This window comes from Cervus elaphus, chromosome 20, assembly GCF_910594005.1.
Source record: "Cervus elaphus chromosome 20, mCerEla1.1, whole genome shotgun sequence".
Classification (NCBI taxonomy): Eukaryota; Metazoa; Chordata; class Mammalia; order Artiodactyla; family Cervidae; genus Cervus; species Cervus elaphus.
In genome coordinates, this window is record NC_057834.1 from 53,883,151 (window position 1) to 53,900,762 (window position 17,612).

General features: G+C 41.5%; 1 protein-coding gene and 1 long non-coding RNA gene across 7 annotated transcripts in view; one reads left to right on the forward strand and one right to left on the reverse strand.

The window, feature by feature from the left end:
- Positions 1-8,993, reverse strand: part of MAGI3 (membrane associated guanylate kinase, WW and PDZ domain containing 3) — a 245,380-nt gene extending 236,387 nt beyond the window's left edge. For all 4 annotated transcript variants that reach the window (XM_043876802.1, XM_043876801.1, XM_043876805.1 and 1 more), the window contains exon 1: positions 8,094-8,993. In XM_043876802.1, coding sequence (XP_043732737.1) covers positions 8,094-8,409 — 316 coding nt within the window. In that variant the 5' untranslated portion in view covers positions 8,410-8,993. The remainder of the gene's footprint in view (positions 1-8,093) is intronic.
- A 221-nt stretch (positions 8,994-9,214) lies between these two features.
- LOC122678137 lies at positions 9,215-16,639 on the forward strand. 3 transcript variants are annotated; one of them, XR_006336003.1, is made up of 3 exons: positions 9,215-9,351; positions 9,585-9,871; positions 14,834-16,639. It is a non-coding gene; the product is annotated as an uncharacterized LOC122678137 (long non-coding RNA). The 3 variants fall into 3 exon arrangements; XR_006336004.1 differs by having other exon boundaries at positions 9,216-9,351; positions 9,553-9,871; XR_006336005.1 differs by lacking the exon at positions 9,215-9,351 and adding an exon at positions 13,859-13,956 and having other exon boundaries at positions 9,358-9,871.
- The last annotated feature ends 973 nt before the right edge of the window (positions 16,640-17,612 follow it).

The window sequence follows — 17,612 nt, forward strand, 5'->3', positions numbered from 1 at the left end:
TCTGTTGCAAACTGATAACCACATCCAAAGAGTAATGGGAGGACTACCTCATTACAGTGGATTTTTTTTATTGGAATATGGTTTTTTACAATGTGTGTTAGTTTCTGCCGTACAGCAAAGTCAATCGGCAAGACGCATACATATATAGCCCCTCTTTTTTGGATTTCCTTCCCACTGAGGTCACCACAGAGCGCTGAGTAGAGTTCCCGTGCTCTGTACAGGAGGCTCTCATTAGGTGTCTATTTTATACACAGTATCAATAGTGTATATGCGTCAATCTCATCTCCCAATCCGTCTCACCACCTCCCTTCCCTCCATGATATCCATAAAGTTGTTCTCTAAGTCTGTGCCTCTTTCTGCTTTGCAAACAAGGTCATCTATACCATTTTTCTAGATTCCACATATATACATTAATATACAATATTTGTTTTTCTAATTTACTTCACTCTGTATGATACTCTCTAGGTCCATCCATGTCACCTTGCAAAGGGCATAATTTCTTTCCCTTTTATGGCTAAGCAATATTCCACTGTATATATGCACCACGTCTTCTTTATCCATTCCTCTGTTGATGGACATTTAGGTTGCTTCCACGTCCTGGCTGTTCTAAACAGTGCTGCAATGAACACTGGGGTGCATCTATCTTTTTTCTCTGGGTATATGCCCAGGAGTGGGATTGCTGGATCATATGGCAGTTCTATTTTTAGTTTTTTAAGGAGCCTCCACTGGGGGCAGTAGCTTGTCCTCCAGAAAGGGATGACAGAGGATGAGATGGCTGGATGGCATCACGACTCGATGGGCATGAGTTTGAGTAAACTCCGGGAGTTTGTAATGGACAGGGAGGCCTGGTGTGCTGCGATTCATGGGGTCGCAAAGAGTCAGACACGACTGAGCTGAACTGAAGGAGCCTCCATACTGTTCCCCATAGTGGCTAGATCAATTTACATTCTCACCAAAGCGTAAGAGGATTCCCTTTTCTCCATACCCTCTCAGTATTATAGTGGATTTTTTAGAAGTTATTTTCTTTGTTTTTTCCTCTAAGTTTAACATAGTTCTATTTAAGTTCAGAAATAGAGCATTTATTAATAAATGCTCATTTTTCCTCCCTTTTAGAGTATTTTTATTTCATAAAACTACTTGTTAAATGTCATCATGTATAGTAAAATCCCATTTTTCACAGTCACACGTAATTCCCAATCAGAACGAGATACAGGGTAACCTCTCACAAACTTCCCTGAAGCAAGGAAAATAATATGTTTAAAATTCTCTGCAAAAAAAAAAAAAAGAGCAAAGGGCCTAAGATGCCAGAAAATTTTAATTAAGTAGATCAGTTACTGTTCATATTTCATACCCAAGACGAGAAGACTCTAAATAGAATGGATCCTAATTATTAACTCTGAAGCAATATCTTTCCACTTCCCATTCCATAATATTAAAAACCTAAAGCCCAAATAAATTATAACAGAAAAGTTTAACTCTCTGTAATTCTCACTGAGTCTCTCAAACGATACGTCCAGTGTGTGTGCGTGTTAGTCTTCAGTTGTGTCGCTCTTTGAGACCCTATGGACTGTAGCCCGACAGGCTCCTCTGTCCTTGGGATTCTCCAGGCAAGAATACTGGAGTGCATAGCCATTTCCTTCTCCAGGGGATCTTCCTGACCCAGGGATCAAACCCAGGTGTCCCATACTTCAGGCAGATTCTTTACCGTCTGAGCCCACGCAGGAAATCCACGTTAATAAAACAAGGCACAATTCATGAGCGTAGTCTCTCCTTTCTCTATTGTTTAGAGATGTCACAAGTCAAATTATAGTCCTCGAAATGTAGTCCATGCCCCCCTGGCCATGCCAGGATGTCTGAAACTGGGAGTGGGCGTCTTACACTTTGGTGAAGATATAAATTGATATAGAGACTATGGGGAACAGTATGGAGGTTCCTTAAAAAACTAAACATAACACACACAAAAACTACTGATGTGGACTCTACTGTAGACCTTTCTGCACTGAACATTGTTGCCCCATGGTTCGCCCCTCTTCTGCTTCTTACCTACTACTGAGAGCATCTCAATTCCACCCAAGCAAACCATATCCATCTTTCAAAGCCAGGCAGAGTTCAAAATTCTTCCTAATTCCCTCCCCAACCATCCAAGTCTCTAATAAGGACTCTAAGTCTCCAAGGACTCATTAGACATTAAAAAAGAATGAAACCTTCCTTTCACCTCATATATATACATTTAACTTTTATAATTCACTATGCACACCCAGGTAAGGATTTTTCTGAATTAAAAGATAGGTATTTTTTTTGTAAAACATACCTCTTTAATACAAGCAAACTACCTCATCTGTTATTCAACCAAAATAAAGGAACTAGTTCTAGCATGGCTGGAAAAGTTGCATGTAAGACTCCTCCTAAAAATGGGTATAAAGCAAACACAAGGTATAAAATACACTGTAATATAAACTACAAACTGTAGTGTAAAATGCATTGTAAACAGAATATAAATGCAATGTATTTTAAGGGTAATTCACATTTGAAGACTTTGCAAAAGATAACTTTGTTTATATTTGACTTCCCTCTTTTTGTCATGACTTAAACACTCTTTCTAAGATGCAACTCCATACTTTTTAGAACAGCATGCTGGATAGCCAATTAATGACCCGTTTCCACCAAAATTCAAACTAAAACTTACCTAAAGAGTTTTGTTTAAGTACTGTGAGAAAAGTGGAAAAGGTAAAATCCTTACTACAGGTACTGCTTACCAATGAATCAATAACTTGAGAGCTTCCTAAAGACAGAGACCATTTTTGACTCATTTTTACATTTTATGTTTTTCTGTCACCAGTGCTAGCTCACACGGTAGGTTCACCACTAAATGCTTGAGGAGGGTTGAATGTGTGCCAGTAACAGAACTCTTTCTTTTTCTCTTTATAAAGAAAAATAAGCACTTTGGAAGAAAGCATTCTGAATAATATTTGTTCAAGGAGAAGAAGAGCAATCAACTTGCCTCTCTTTCCACATAACCAAGTCTCTCACAACACTACCCTCTGAGCTACTGAAAATCTTACCTTTAGGAACAGTTTTAGATTAAGGGCATTCATTCTCTCTACTGAAATGTAGTATTGCAAGAAGATTATTTCTAAAAATTTTAGAAGAGAAACAAAAATAATTAACTAATTAAAGGAGACACAGCTCTAGTCTTTAATACCCAAACAGCTGTCCTCTGTCAAATCACAACCAACCAGAAACTGACTTGGAAATTGGTAGAGTTTGAAACTGGCAAAGTTTTAAATTGGCAGGTAATACTGAAGTAGTTCATAAAAATGAAATTCTCCTATAATACACTCCCCAAACACTAAGTGCCCACAAAATTTACAGAGCACTTCAGGGTTATATAGTAAAGACATTATATGAAACTATTCACCCAAGAAGATTATGCACTGACCTCATAAGTCAGATACTTGAACGAATGGAGATTTGTTTTATCATATATATCTACACACACATATGTATATCTACATATGTGTGTGTATATATACATACATATATATATAAATTAGAGACCAGTAGGAGGAAAAAAAAAATCACTGAAATCTGCCTCTTACAAGAGGTTTTATGAAAAGAATCCCATGATCTCAAAAGAAAAACAGAGTTACATTGCATAAAATACAATTCCATTGCATAAAAATCAGTTTTAGCACTAAACTGCATAAAGTAAAAACCATGTGAAAAGTGAAATCCAAATGTTAAAGAGTTTGTTCTACCACTGTGGTATAAGCCCAATAGTCATATGAATTGAAGGTACTAATGAATAGAGTTCAGAACCCAAATCTTGAGTTATTAAAACCAACTTGAGACCCAAAAAATTGTTACCAAACTTTCAAAAGGCAGGAAAGTTTCAAATTTAAAGTTTATCAAAATTTGATGCTATTTTCCCTAACAAAGGGGCTGCCCAGCCCAGTCTCTTGTTTCTATTATTTTAGTATAAGTAACAAAAAATTTTTTGTTTTGCAACCTTGGGAGGCTAGCAGTTTCTCTCAAACTTCCCTTCTTTAAACGTTAAAACCGCCTAAACAAAATTCACCCTAAGTCCCAAATTACCCACTAAACCAAAAAAGACTAACAAAGATTCAAAAGTAAAGAGAATAAAGGGGCAGAGTTATTCATTACTGGCATAACATAAACATCCTTACTTAAAAGCATTTAGTAATGTTTCTTCACCAATGAGGAAAGTATTTCTAGGAATGTGCTCATTTTAACAAAATTCTCTTATAAATTGGATGTCTCAAAGAGTCAGTGGTAAAGATTTTACCTACATTTGATTAACATTAAATAAGATCTGTTTCAAATTAGCTTTTTTCCAAACAAACCAAAACACTGTTCCTCATGATTTTCATTTCCAGATATAGTAACTGACAAGGTAGCTGTAATGCACTGTGTGCATGATAATGCAATAGACAAGGATTTCATGTACTTATTGTATCTGTCAATATATAATTTCTGGGATAAAGTCCACATAATTTACAACCGCTGGGATATGTGTCTAAGGTATATGAAGCAGACATTCCATAAAACTCTACACAACAACAGACTAGGAAATGGAAATTTTTTAGAATAAAATTAACTACTACCATCATTAATCAGAATAGAAGTTGTTTAAAAATACACTTTGAAGTAAAATCAAAGGAACTAATCCTGGTCACAGGACAATACCATGAAACAATTCCACTGGAGGTTCAAAGTTCAACTTCCTTTACTACCAGGAAAATACAAAGTTCAAATTCAAATGAAAAGTCATCTCTTTGCAGAAAATAACTACGACAATGTCGTAGTTAAGAAACAGGTGTCAATTTGGGCCAAGAATCAGGTGGAGTAGGAGAGTGCTGAATGCTAAATACTACATCAATAGTAAGAATTCAGTAAGAAATTTCCTATTTCTCTTACAAAACTCTCAGATTAGGAACCATATTTTAAAGAATTAATTTCAAATCTCCATTAAAGATGAGAACAGAAGAAAATATATAAAACCCAAGACAAAGCTAAAGACAGACAGTGCCATAAAACCGGTGTGAAGTTATCTGGGTGACGGTACTGGCTTTGGCTGAGCTCCCTTTAACACCTATGATGAAAGGAGAAGTCAAGAAAGAAACGGCACTGGGTCAGTCACAGCCTACAGTCCGGCTCATTCTCCCACCATGGACTTTGTCAGAAGACAATATGAGGTCACTCCCTACTAATAATACATCTTACGGAAATGGCTGAATCCACTCTTGCATTGTCGTAGTTTCTAAATGGCATGTTATAAACACAGTTTAATAAAGTTAAGGTTAACAAATAAGATTAATAATAAATATTGTAGTAAGATTTAATAAAGTTAAATCAAGAGAAGAGACAAGATACACTTTAAAATACCTTATTACATTGAAAAATCCATTTCTCACAAAGTTTAGATAAAAAAGCAGGGGGGAAAGACCCCAATGTGAATTGCAAATTTTTTAAAAATTCCCTTACTCTGTATTTTCATACTTCAAGTTTAATCCTAACAGGATGGGATCTTTGTCTCCTCTGGAGATAATATATATGCTGTTTTAATCACACTCAAAGTTTTACAAATAACCTCTTCAAGTTCTTAGTTTCTATCTAACATTTAAAGTCACGTGCTTAAACTACAAAAGCTTGCTATTTTACAGTAAATGTTATTTATGTAAAGCCATTTAAGAAAGCAATTTAATACAATGCCTAACATAATGAGGCTAGGACTCCCCAGATGGCTCAGTGGTAAACGAATCCATCTGCCAGTGCAGGAGACACAGGAGACTTGGGTTCTATCCTAGGTTAGGAAGATCCCCTGCAGGAGGAAATGGCAACTAACTCTAGTATTCTTGCCTGGGAAATCCCATGGACAGAGGAGTCTGATGGGCTAGAGTCCATGGGGTTGCAAAGAGTTGGACACGACTTAGCAACTAAACAACAACAACGAAGGCTATTAAGGAAATTTTAAAAACCCACTCTTTTTAAAAAGATATCAACAACTTGCTTAGAAAGAAGAATATTAATCTCAGATGACATATAGTGGTATCCTTTAGAAATTAATGAAGCATAGTGTATCTTTAAAAAATAAGTATACTATTCGGAACTTTATCATTAGTGATTATAAAATGTGTTATACCCAGTACACTTTATTTTGGCTAAACATTTAAGACAAGACAGCATGCAAGAGGGAAAATCTTTATTACTACAAAAATGTCAACTACATTTTGGGGTACGTGTTGTTTTTTTTTTAAGTTAATTAACATCATTGAATACACTCTAAACTTTTGAATTATTTTCATAAATTTTATATAAAGGCTGAGAAATGAATAACATGTGGACTAGACTAGACTAATATCAATGGAAGACACAATTTCCCAGTCTTCTAAAAGGATCATAATAACTTGAGATTATAACAACTTCCTCTTGAATCATTTTTTAAACTATTTCAGAAAATAAGTAACACTTTTATATATACCCCTAATTAATCAAAACAAAACACAAAGCAATGATGCAAATGTTCCCAATATTCCCTGATTCATGGATATGAACTAAATGTCACTTAGACCAATAATACTATATATAAAGTATCTTGCATATTACTGAGAGTACCTGACTGGCTGAATTACTGTCTCCAATGCCTTTCCTCTACCTTTCACCAATGGTTCTAGAAGTCTGAATTAAGAATTTTTTTAACTCAAAAAACTGAGATGTTTAAAGTCTGCCAAAGTTTTTTTAATTAACAATAAAAAGAAAATCTCACATAAACCCATAAGTTTCAAATGAATGTAATAGAACAGACCATGTGAAGAAAATCTTAATTAAGATTGCACGGACATGTGTGTGTGTGTGTACACATCCACAATACACACACATATGGATACTGCACCACAAACCATCAGTTTCCATTAAGCCTAAGGAATACTAAAAAGATATTCCCAAAGTGAGCTGCTGAGAAAAAAAAAAGTGAGGGAGACATGTTAAATTTTTCTCCAGAATTTTCCAGCATTTTGCAGTGTAGGGATGGACTGATTTTTTCCACCCCAAGTCATTATTAAGCAGACCATTATAATTTGATTCACTGTATATTCAGTAGAACACACTCAGAAAAAAAAATAGTTTAATTTCTAGTAACGTTATAGTCATAATTCTCTCCCCTTCAAATACCTCAGGAAACAGAACCACATTCCACCAATGCTGAAATGACCAGCGATGTTATCGACAACAAATACAATGAGGGCTATTACCTCCTATCAGATTTCACTGTACGCTGTACGCAGTCTGATCAATGCTTTGAAACTGGCAAGTATGCCATAAACGTAACGAGCTTTGCAGCAGATTTTAGTAGCATAAAAGATACCAGGGCAACGGGGGCCTTTGCAACCGACCACTTCAACAAAATTCCGTAAAATCAAAGATTTACAAAAGATTTTACTCCGGGAGGCACCTAGGTCTTCCTTCAAAACCCAGACTACTCAACAGCTCCCTGAAAAAATACACCATTCTGCCACAAATCGCATATTGTACACCACCGGTACACAGACATCTGAACCACCTGAGCTGACAAGAGTTAGGCTGTCAGCTCCGAGGTGTTGCTAGTCTACAAGAAACACTGAAGCAGCTACGCCTTCTCAGGTACACTAGGTGGTAACCTTGGCACCAAGTGCCTTAATAATAAAGATCTTTTCCTCTATAAGAAAATGCATTAAGACTGTTCCAAAGAATATGCTACAATCCTGAGGACCTCTTCCACAAAGGAGAACAGAAAAACGCTGGGTTTTCCTCTAATCAAAAACTGCGGCGGGAGATGGAGCTACGAACTAAGAAAACCCAGCTTCTGGTGGCAATCCGGTGACAGCTAACAGAGCAGCCCGCCCAAGCCAGAGCTCAGTTTTCCCACCCGCAAAATGGGAATCAGCACCGCCAGCCCTCCCCATTGACAGGGAGTCCGGCACACCCTGGAGGTTCAGGATTACCCTGGATGACAAGCGGTGGGGTGGGGCTGCCGCTCCCCAGACGCCCACCGCGGACTCCCCCCACTCCGCGACAGAAAGACAGGGCCGGCGTACCTGGTTTCACAGTCTTGAGACGGATGGGCTCGCGGAAGTGGCGGATGACAGCCAGGGTGTCCCGGTTGGTGAGCCCGCTGACAGGCGTCCCGTTCACCTCCAGCAGCACATCCCCGGGGCTGGGCGCCTTGCCCGAGACGACGCAGCAGGTGCCCCCGCCAGGCTCTTCGCGGAGCCGCCCCAGGTAGGGGAACTCACCGCGCTCCGCACCTCCCCGGATCTCGGCGCCCAAGTCGCCCGGGGCCCCGGCCCAGGACACCGCGCACTCCTGCACCTTGCTGAGCCAGTGCTTCTTCTTCTTCAACGTCTTCGACATCACGAACCCCGCTGCACCATGGGGGAGACCCCGCGCGGGCGGCGGGGGCGCCGCTCTGGCCCCCTCTCAGCCTGGGGGCCCCGGGCGGCCCGCGCAGCCCGGCGAGGGGGGCCTCGCCGCTCCGGCGTCCCCCTCGCCGACCACAGCCCGCCGGGGGCCGGGCCGCTCCGAACCCCGAGACGCCCCTCGGACACCTCTCCCGGCGGCGATCTCCGGGTCTGACCGGGCTCCGCGAGGGCCACCCGGGTTAGGCTGAAGAAAGGAGAAGGGGATTGTCCCCGGGCGGCTCCAGAGGGGTTTCGGGCGGGGTCACAGCCGACGGCTGGCCCCCGGGCTCCGCGCGGGAGCGGCGGGAAAGGCAGAAGCAGGGGGGCGGGGAGGTGAAGCGGGAGATCCGGAACCGGGAAAAATCCGTCGGGGGCGCGCAGAAGCGCGCGTAGACCCGTCGCAGGATCGATCGTGGCCGCTGCGGAGCTGGATCGCGGAGACCAACGCCTGCCCAAGCTGCCAGGAAACTGCCGCTTTCAAACCCGCCGCAACCTCCTCCTCCTCCCTCTTCCCTTCCCCCCGCCCTCGCCCATCCCTCATCCAGAGCCCCGCCCCCTCCCGCCGAGCGGCGCCCGGCGCGCTGCCGTCACGGGCCAGGCGCTTGGGAAAGAGCCCAAGCACTCGACACTCTCGCTGGGGATTGGCCCTCGGAGGAAAGGGGGCGGATCCCCGACGAGAACGCTAATCACCGATTGGCTGATGAAAGTGAAGGAGGCGGGCACTAGGATGACTGAAGTTTAAAGAGGGTGGAAGAAAGTTTGAGGAGTCAGGGAGGGCGAGAAGGAGGGGCAGGGGAGTGGGACAGGCTCCAGAACGCAGGGCTGAGAGAGGCCCTCGGTGCGGCGGCCGGAGCAAAGGGAAAACTCGGATAGAAGAGCTGCCGAACTGCCCGAGGTGGAGGCATGGCTGGCGGGCTGGGTGGAGTAGGGGCGGAGCCTGGGCGCCTATCTTCACGGGGTACTGAGACTAGCTGGGGTACTTTGGAGGGCAGGCGTCGTGCTGAGTCCGAGGACAGAGGTGGCAGAGCCTCGGGGTAGCCAGTTACAGCCGACCACTTAAAATGAGTCAACGTTTCTCGTTTGTTCATTTCTTCAGAGTCAACGTTTCTCGTTCGTTCATTTCTTCAGCAAAAGTTATCCTTTGAGGCAAAGACTCCGGAGTCTGGTTGATGGAAGGTAAAACAGAGTCCTGCATACCGCTGTGTGACCTCAAATTGGACAACCTCTCTGAGCCACAGCATCTTCGGCTGATAAGTGGAGATAATTATACCCTCCCAAGTTGTTGTACATGAGTTTGAGCAAGCTCCAGGAGTTGGTGATGGACAGGGAAGCCTGGCGTGCTGCAGTCCGTGGGGTCGCTAAGAGTCGGACACGACTGAGCGACTGAACTGAAGTTGTTGTAAAGATTACATGAGGTAACCTATAAAATATCAGTATAGGGCCTGGCACGGAGTAGGTACTTCTTACCATTTAGTTGCTGATGAAGAGGAGGACGATTTTATGTCAGACACTGTGCTAGAATACTGGGATTCAAGAGTGAGGAAAACGCAAGTCCTGTTCTCAAGGAGATCACAGTCTAGTAGGAGAGACTGCTGGGGGTGGGAGGGGGAGGAGGCGGAGGGGGTGGGGGCAGGGCAGGGGGTGGGGTGGGGAAGGAAGATGGGCTATAATATGGATTAGGAACCACAGCAAACCCGGGCTGGCATCCTGGCATGCTACTTACTTACTATCTGACCTTGGCCAAATCTCAGTTTCAAGTTCACTCACCTGTAAAGGATGTGGAGAGAGAACTAATAGTGAACAAAGGACATGTTAGGCCCGTCCAGCACTAATCTTTCACAACCTCTTCTTAAGCTTTCTCTCCTCCCTGATTTGGCTCACACTCTCCCCTGTCATTGTATTTAAAACAATCCTATCCATCCTCAGCCCAAATGCCATCTCTTCCAGGTCACCTTGTCCTCAGGTGGAAAGTGTTTCCTCTGAGCTAGGATACTTTCACTTTTGCAGTAAGACATTTATATAGTCTCCTGTCTTCCTTTAATGGTTGGGGAAAGCCCTTATTTAAACTATGAATAACTCCACAATCTCACCACATCTCAGGTAGACTAGCCCAAGCTTCAACAGCTGCAGTAATTTTGTTCACACCATTATATCAGTCAGGGCCTCCACAGGAAACAAATGGTACTTTACAAAGATATGGGCAAGGTGTGGGAAACCACAAGGGAAATATGGAACCCTGAGGCTACAAGCTGCTCCATCTGTAGAAAGCAAGGGGAAGGAACAGGACCAAAACTCATCACAGAAAGGGCAGCCTGACAGGAGCCTGTGACCTTCAATCAGAGAGGCAGTCAGCCTATGTAATCACCCAAGGGCAAAGCCAGAGGATTTCTCTCTCACTCACCTCTCTCCGCCATCCTCCTGCTAGTACATCCCAGTAGACAGATCCAACCAGGAGCCAGAGAGCAGGAGAGCCTTTTGAAAGTCCCAATCAGTCAATCAGACAGAGAAGAGGAAGCAGCACATCCAGAGAGAAAAAGGGAAAATAACCAGCAGAGAAATCATGTGGATTGCTCAGATTTACACAGATCTGAGACATAGCTGGAGTATTTTTTTCTGAACTACTACCTACACTAACAGATTCCTGGATGAAGTCTTAATAATCTCCACTTGATTTATTTTTGCAGCAATTCTGGGAAGACATCGTTTCTTGCTCAGATTGTATCTATCAGGATATCTTTAGCTACAACGAATGAAGTATCTAATAGTAACTTAAAGCATGGAGTTATTTATTACATCTTTAACATGAGGTTCAAATGAAAGTAGTCTTGGGCTTAGTTCAGCAGCACAATCACATCATTGAGGACCCAAGCTCTTTTTGTGCCTGCTCTCTAACATCATATTCATGTTGGGTTTCATCTCCAGGCTTCTCACCTCTAGATTGCAATGTGGCTGCCATAGCTCCAGATATCACATCTCAGAGGTCAAGCAGAAAGGGAAGCTTGTACAAGCAGGAAAGGAAGGAAAGGCACTGCTGCTACCATTTTTCTGAAGAAGAAAAAAATCTTTCCCAGACTGCCCTCACACCTGCCATAAAATCTTCCTTATTAGCCAGAAAATGGTCACATGCCCACTGCAGACCAGTCACTGACAAGAAGATGGAATTGCCATGGTTCAGTGACATCATGAGTCACTCTGAGCAAAATAGGGGTTCTGTTTCTTAAGGAGAAAGGGTGAATGATTGTTCAGTACATGCCCAACAGTGTCTGCCACATGCCTCAACCATAAATAAGTTATATTGACCCTTAACAGAAAACTGCAGTAATTAGGAGCTTGAGTTCTGGAGTCAGACTGGAAATCTCAGCTTTTCTACTTACTAGCTCTGAGATCTTGAGTAAATTTTTGTCTAACCTTGGTTTCCTCATCCACAAAATAGGTATAATAACAGTACTCACCTAACAGTTGTGAGAACTGATTAGAGCTATTTGAGTCAAGCAAGCACTTAACATATGGTCATATAAACAAACACTCAAGTTATTTTAGTTTGTGCTAAATAATAATATCTATGACAAGGCCAAAAGCATTGCTAAATCACCTTTATAACTCTCTATTTGATTCACCCCTCTTAAAAAGCTTAGATTCAGTTTTAAAATAGTCTAGAAATAAGCTGCAAACTCCAGTGAATTAATTCTGGTAGGACACTAGTCTGGAAATTACTGCATAATTAAAGAAGTCACATTGCAAATGTCTGTCTCTAAAATGGCACCTAACCAAATAGTCAGATCATATCCATATTGATCATTGTTTCCCAAACCTAATGGTTGGCTTAATAGTTGTGATTTCCATTGGGGAATATTATAAGCCAAACAATATGGAATCTGGCTTAACAAAAACAAATGATACAGTAGAATATGGTGATCTCCAAGGTTTCTTGGGGCTACCTCTATACATCTAATCTATGGAAACAAACATAGATGTGTGTCAATATGCAGAACTCATGTGTTGGGCCCCACGATGGCTGCAGTGGCTCCAAATAACAACATCCAATGACAGGAAGGAAGTGTGTCTCCTTTCCTCATTTCCTTTTAGCAGATCAAGGAAACTTTTCCCGAAAGGCCCCAGTAATAGTTTTCCTCCCTCTCATTGGTTGGACTTGCCCAGATGCCCTTTCCTGAATCAAAGAGGCAAAGGGTAATAAAATACTTTTATCCAGTTTCCCCTTCCAGTGCTCAGAGAGGAATCCAGTGTCTTGTAAACTGCATGGCTGCATAGTTTGGCAGGGAAGGGGTCTCTTAGCAAATCTGAAAAGGAGAGATTGCTTGATTTGCTCCTAATATATATTACATATGGGCTTCCCTAGTGGCTCTGACAGTAAAGAATCTGCCTGACAATGCAGGAGACCTGGGTACCATCCCTGAGTCAGGAAGATCTGCTGGAGAAGGGAATGGCTACCCACTCCAGTGTTCTTGCCTGGAGAATTCTATGGACAGAGGAGCCTGGAGGGCTACAGTCCATGGAGTCAGACATGAATGAGCACACACACACACACTAGTATACTACATACACTCACATACATGTTTTTTTGACAAGTTGGAAAGTTTATTTTGTTGTATAATATTGTTGAGTGTTCCTAATGAAAGTTAAGTATTCCCTGACTTAACACTTTAACTTAAGTGGAAAACTTCAGAAGGGCAAGTGTAAATTCCCAAATTCCCTCAAATGACCCAGGCTTGCTTACTCCATTGTACAGAGATGCATCATATTGAGGTCTGTGTGCCAACAACTCTAGGGGCATCTCTCCCCTGAATAGTTCCCCTGGAGTAGTGCGTGGCTCTGTGCCAGAGCAAAGCAAGTGTAGGGAGAACTTTTTATTTACTTTTACATTCTATTTCTTTCATGGAAACCTGAATCTCTAATAACAGTAAATCAAATCATCATATTTATGATGAAGTCATTCTCAAGTATTAAGGTGGCAGAGCATGGGGGAGAAGTAGAGTGGAAAAATAAAAACAAATATTTGCCTTCTACACAGAATACAGGAACATTTATCCTGCTTTTATTTCCACAGATGATAATGAAATCATCTTGGATTTTAAAAATTCTGATCCACAAAATCTTTCACTGCCTTAGAAAATGTTCATGCTTACCTGTATTGTGGAAATGATATATGTAATGCAGCCTAACATTAATAACCTAACTGAACTCAGGATTAATATTCCATTGTATCTTTACATTTTATTAGCATTTGTATTTGTCTAGGCCTGTGGGCTCATTTGTATGCTAATGCTAAAATATGCTCACTTATAAAAGCAATTACATGGAAAATTTTATTTCAGTTAGACAAACTAATTTATTGTCAAAATCTGTATCACTGTTTATACATAAATGTGCATTTTTGCCCGTAGGTGCACTTGCCTGCAAATAACCAAACGCATGAAGCCCAAATTCACAGAACAATAGGAACATTCAGAAACAAGTGCAGTGCCAACATGCTTTCAAAGAGGTTAGTTAAGCAGTCAGATGTCGGGTTTTCCAGACGAAGTAGGACAAAGGGAACACTGAATGAAAGAGAAAATACCAAAATACCCATCTTTTATCTTTCAGCTTAACTATAACCTCCTACTCAAGACCAGCTTTGCTTTCCCACAGCAGGATGCCATCTCATCCTTCTCCAAAACCAATAGCATGTTGTCTGTTTTCGTTTCCAGTAGACCTCGAGGTCCTTGAGAACATGGTCCCTTTTTGATTCATTGGTGTATCCTCCATCAAGTTGAGCACTTTGTCTTTAGTGAGGAGTCACTTGTTCAGATAACAGGAAGTAGCTGTCATGAGCAGGCATTGTTTTAGGTGCTGTGCTATGTGCTAAGTTGTGTCCAACTCTCTGCGACCCCATGGACTACAGCCCTCCAGGCTCTTCTATCCATGGGATTCTCCAGGCAAGAATACTGGAGTGGGTTGCCATTTCCTTCTCCAGTTTTAGGTGCTGGTTTACAGCAATGAACAGACTTACAAGGTCCCTCCTTTCGTGGGGAAGAAGACAGTGTAGGGGAGGAAAAAGTTTTCCCCAAGCCTCTTAGGATCCCTAGCTGGGTCTAAAAATTAGATTGGCAAAGACAGCTTAATAGGGGGAAAGTATACAAATTTATGTAATATAAGTTGTATGTGACACGAGAGCCTTCATAAGGAAATGAAGACCAGAAGAAATGGTAACCCTGAGTGTTTTTGTGCTACTGACAAAGAATGGAAAGACCTGGAAAGATATGATAAAGAGGATGAGCTAAGTGTAGTAAACTGAGGGAATTTAGCAAGGCCTGTTTGCTCAGATTCTTTCCCACTATCTGTCCATCTTGAATATAAGGATATTTCTTTCTTTCCTGCAGGCATAAGGAGAGTACCTCTCACCTGAGGACCAGATGAGCTGCTTCGGGGATGAAGGACTGGAGGACAGAGAGAACTTCCTGCTTCTGCCAGTTTCTTCAAATTCCTTCAGCTTAAAATACTCAGTGTGCCAAATGGCCATATTTTGGGGTATCATTTCCTGAATCCCATCAACAGCAAACCCAAAATAAGTAAATGATCAAGAGAGTTTCCCGTAGTAATAGTGGTGGTGGTGCTTAGTCAATCAGTCTGACTTTTTGCAGCTTCATGGACTGTAGCCCGCCAGGCTGCTCCGTCCATGGGATTTCCCAGGCAAGAATACTGGAGTGGGTTGCCATTCCCTTCTCCAGGGGATCTTCCTGACTCAGGGGTCAAACCTGTGTCTCCTGCCTTTCCTGCAGTGGCAGGTAGATTCTTTACCACTAGTGCCACCTGGGAAGCCCCTGCCCCTCGTAGTAATAGTGCTTATAATTAACAGATGAAATATAAGTGATGGGTGACCAGGAAAGGACAGAGGCTACATTAGACGGAGGTCCCAGAGAATGTCTGGCTAAGAAGGTTACAGTTTGCCAAGACCTGAATGACAAGTAAGAGGAAATTAACTGAGGACCTGAGATCCAAGAATTCCAGGCCAAGGTCTGAAATTGAAGAACAGAGGAGTGCTAAGGTGGCTGGAGCCTGGTTACCCAGGAGAGAGTAGTAGGAAAAGAATTCAGAGAGGAATGCTAGAGGCAAGATCACAGACGGCCTTTCAGCCAAGGCAAGGACTTTAAATTTTATTCAGAGCACAGTGAGTTTTAAGGAGAGAAGTAGACTGATGGTTCTGATTGCTACAGCAAGAAGAATGCAGGAGACAGTAGAAGCAGGAAAGTCAGAGAGAAATCTGGTACAGATGCCCCATGATAGATGACCGTGCATGCAGGATAGAAACAATGAAGATGAAAATTAGTTGAATGCACTGTGGAAATCAGAAATTATAGTTTTAATTTCCTACACTGATCACAGTTAAAGAAATATGTTACAATTGTATTTAATAAGAAGCTTTGTGGAATGTAATTGCTTTGTTGAAATGTCCCTTCACAGTAAGATAAGGAGGAAGTTAGAAAATAAAATGGGAGAAATTCTTAATTAAGTTTAAATTTATACAGGTTCTTTTATTATGTTTATTGAGAAGAGCATCCAGAGAGATGGAATGTTAATTTCAAGGTTTTTGTTTAATCTCTTAGGAAGGTAACATCCACTCAAAGCATATGCTTATGAAACAACATATATTGTTTTTTTTTTCATCTATTGGGTGTGTTGTTATAAGAAGTGAAATTTGTTTCTTAGCTTAAAAGAGCTCACAAACTTTCAAAAGAGCTTTCCCATCATATAAAATCTAGGTTCTTTGACTAGTTAGAACTTGAGGCCCTTGAGTCTTATTTTCTCATTGCAGACTGAGAGCTAATAAACAGTGCCTTCCGTGGATTCCGATACAACGCACTATGTGAAGTTGCCTGTCTTCAACAGAAGGAAAATTCTCATTTACTTGGCTGAGATTAGCTGAAGCGTTTCCAAACGCACACTCCCAAATTTCACAGTAAAAATGACTGGAAACACACCACATGAGCTTAAAATAAACACACCCCATTCAAAAACCGGGTACTGTGGCCTTTCTCATACTTAACAAAAATATAAAAATAAAATCGCTATTCCCCTTTATTCAAAAAAGGGAGAGTAACCTCATTGGATTTGGGGTAAGGGAGGGAAGGACTGAGCTTCAGTTCAGAAGCAGGGCAGCATGCTAGATAGTATGGGTTCTGATGAAGTGTTTCTGTGCGTGGAACCTAAAGTTAATCTTGGCACATTTAAATATGTAATAGCTGTCTGTGAAGAGCATATATCTGAAAAGTTCTCATCACAAGAGAAAAAAAATTGTAACTGTGTGGTGATGGGTGTTAATTAGACTCATGGTGCTCATTTTGCAACATATGCATATATATATTAAATTATGCTCTATACTTGAAACTTATATAATGCTATGTGTCAATTATACAATAAACAACTGTCCATTCACAGTTTGATGGGCACAAAGGACAAATATCAGCAGCAAACCTTCAGAAGCACTAATACAAAAAATACTCGGTTAATGTTCAAGGTTACCACTTCAGTCTTGTTGTGTTAGAGAATGTTAATAGGTTGAAAATTTCACCTTTGCAAGCTGTTATAGACTGAACAGTGTCTCTCCACCCCAATTGATATGAAGCCTTAACCCCAAATTTGACAGTATTTGGTAACTGGACCTTTAAGGAGGTAATGAAGGTTCTGTGAAGTCATAAGGGTGGGGCTCTAATTCAATAGGATTGGCGGCCTCTTGAGAGGAGAGATTTCCCTCCCACTTGACTCTCCTCCAGCTACACTAGGCCTTCTTGCAATTCCTTCAACATGCCAGAAATGCTCCTGCCTCAGATCTCCCTCTGCCTAAAATGCTTTTCCCCACCAAGGTATTTTCATGACTCATTCCTTCGCCTCCTCTTGACATTGGCTCAAGTGCCACTTAGGCATGGACTCCACTTGACCTTACTATTAAAAATGTGACATTCCCTCAACTACTAAACCTCCATGCCCTCCTCTTTCTTTTCTTACCTTAGTCTACAGCATTTACAACTTTCTGATATACTATATAATTCACTTATTATGTCTCTTATTTTTGTCTGCCTCTGCCCTAAAGTATAAGTTCCATGAGGGCAAGGGTCTTTGTTTTGTTCGCTGATTTATTCACAGTGCCTAGAATAGCACCTA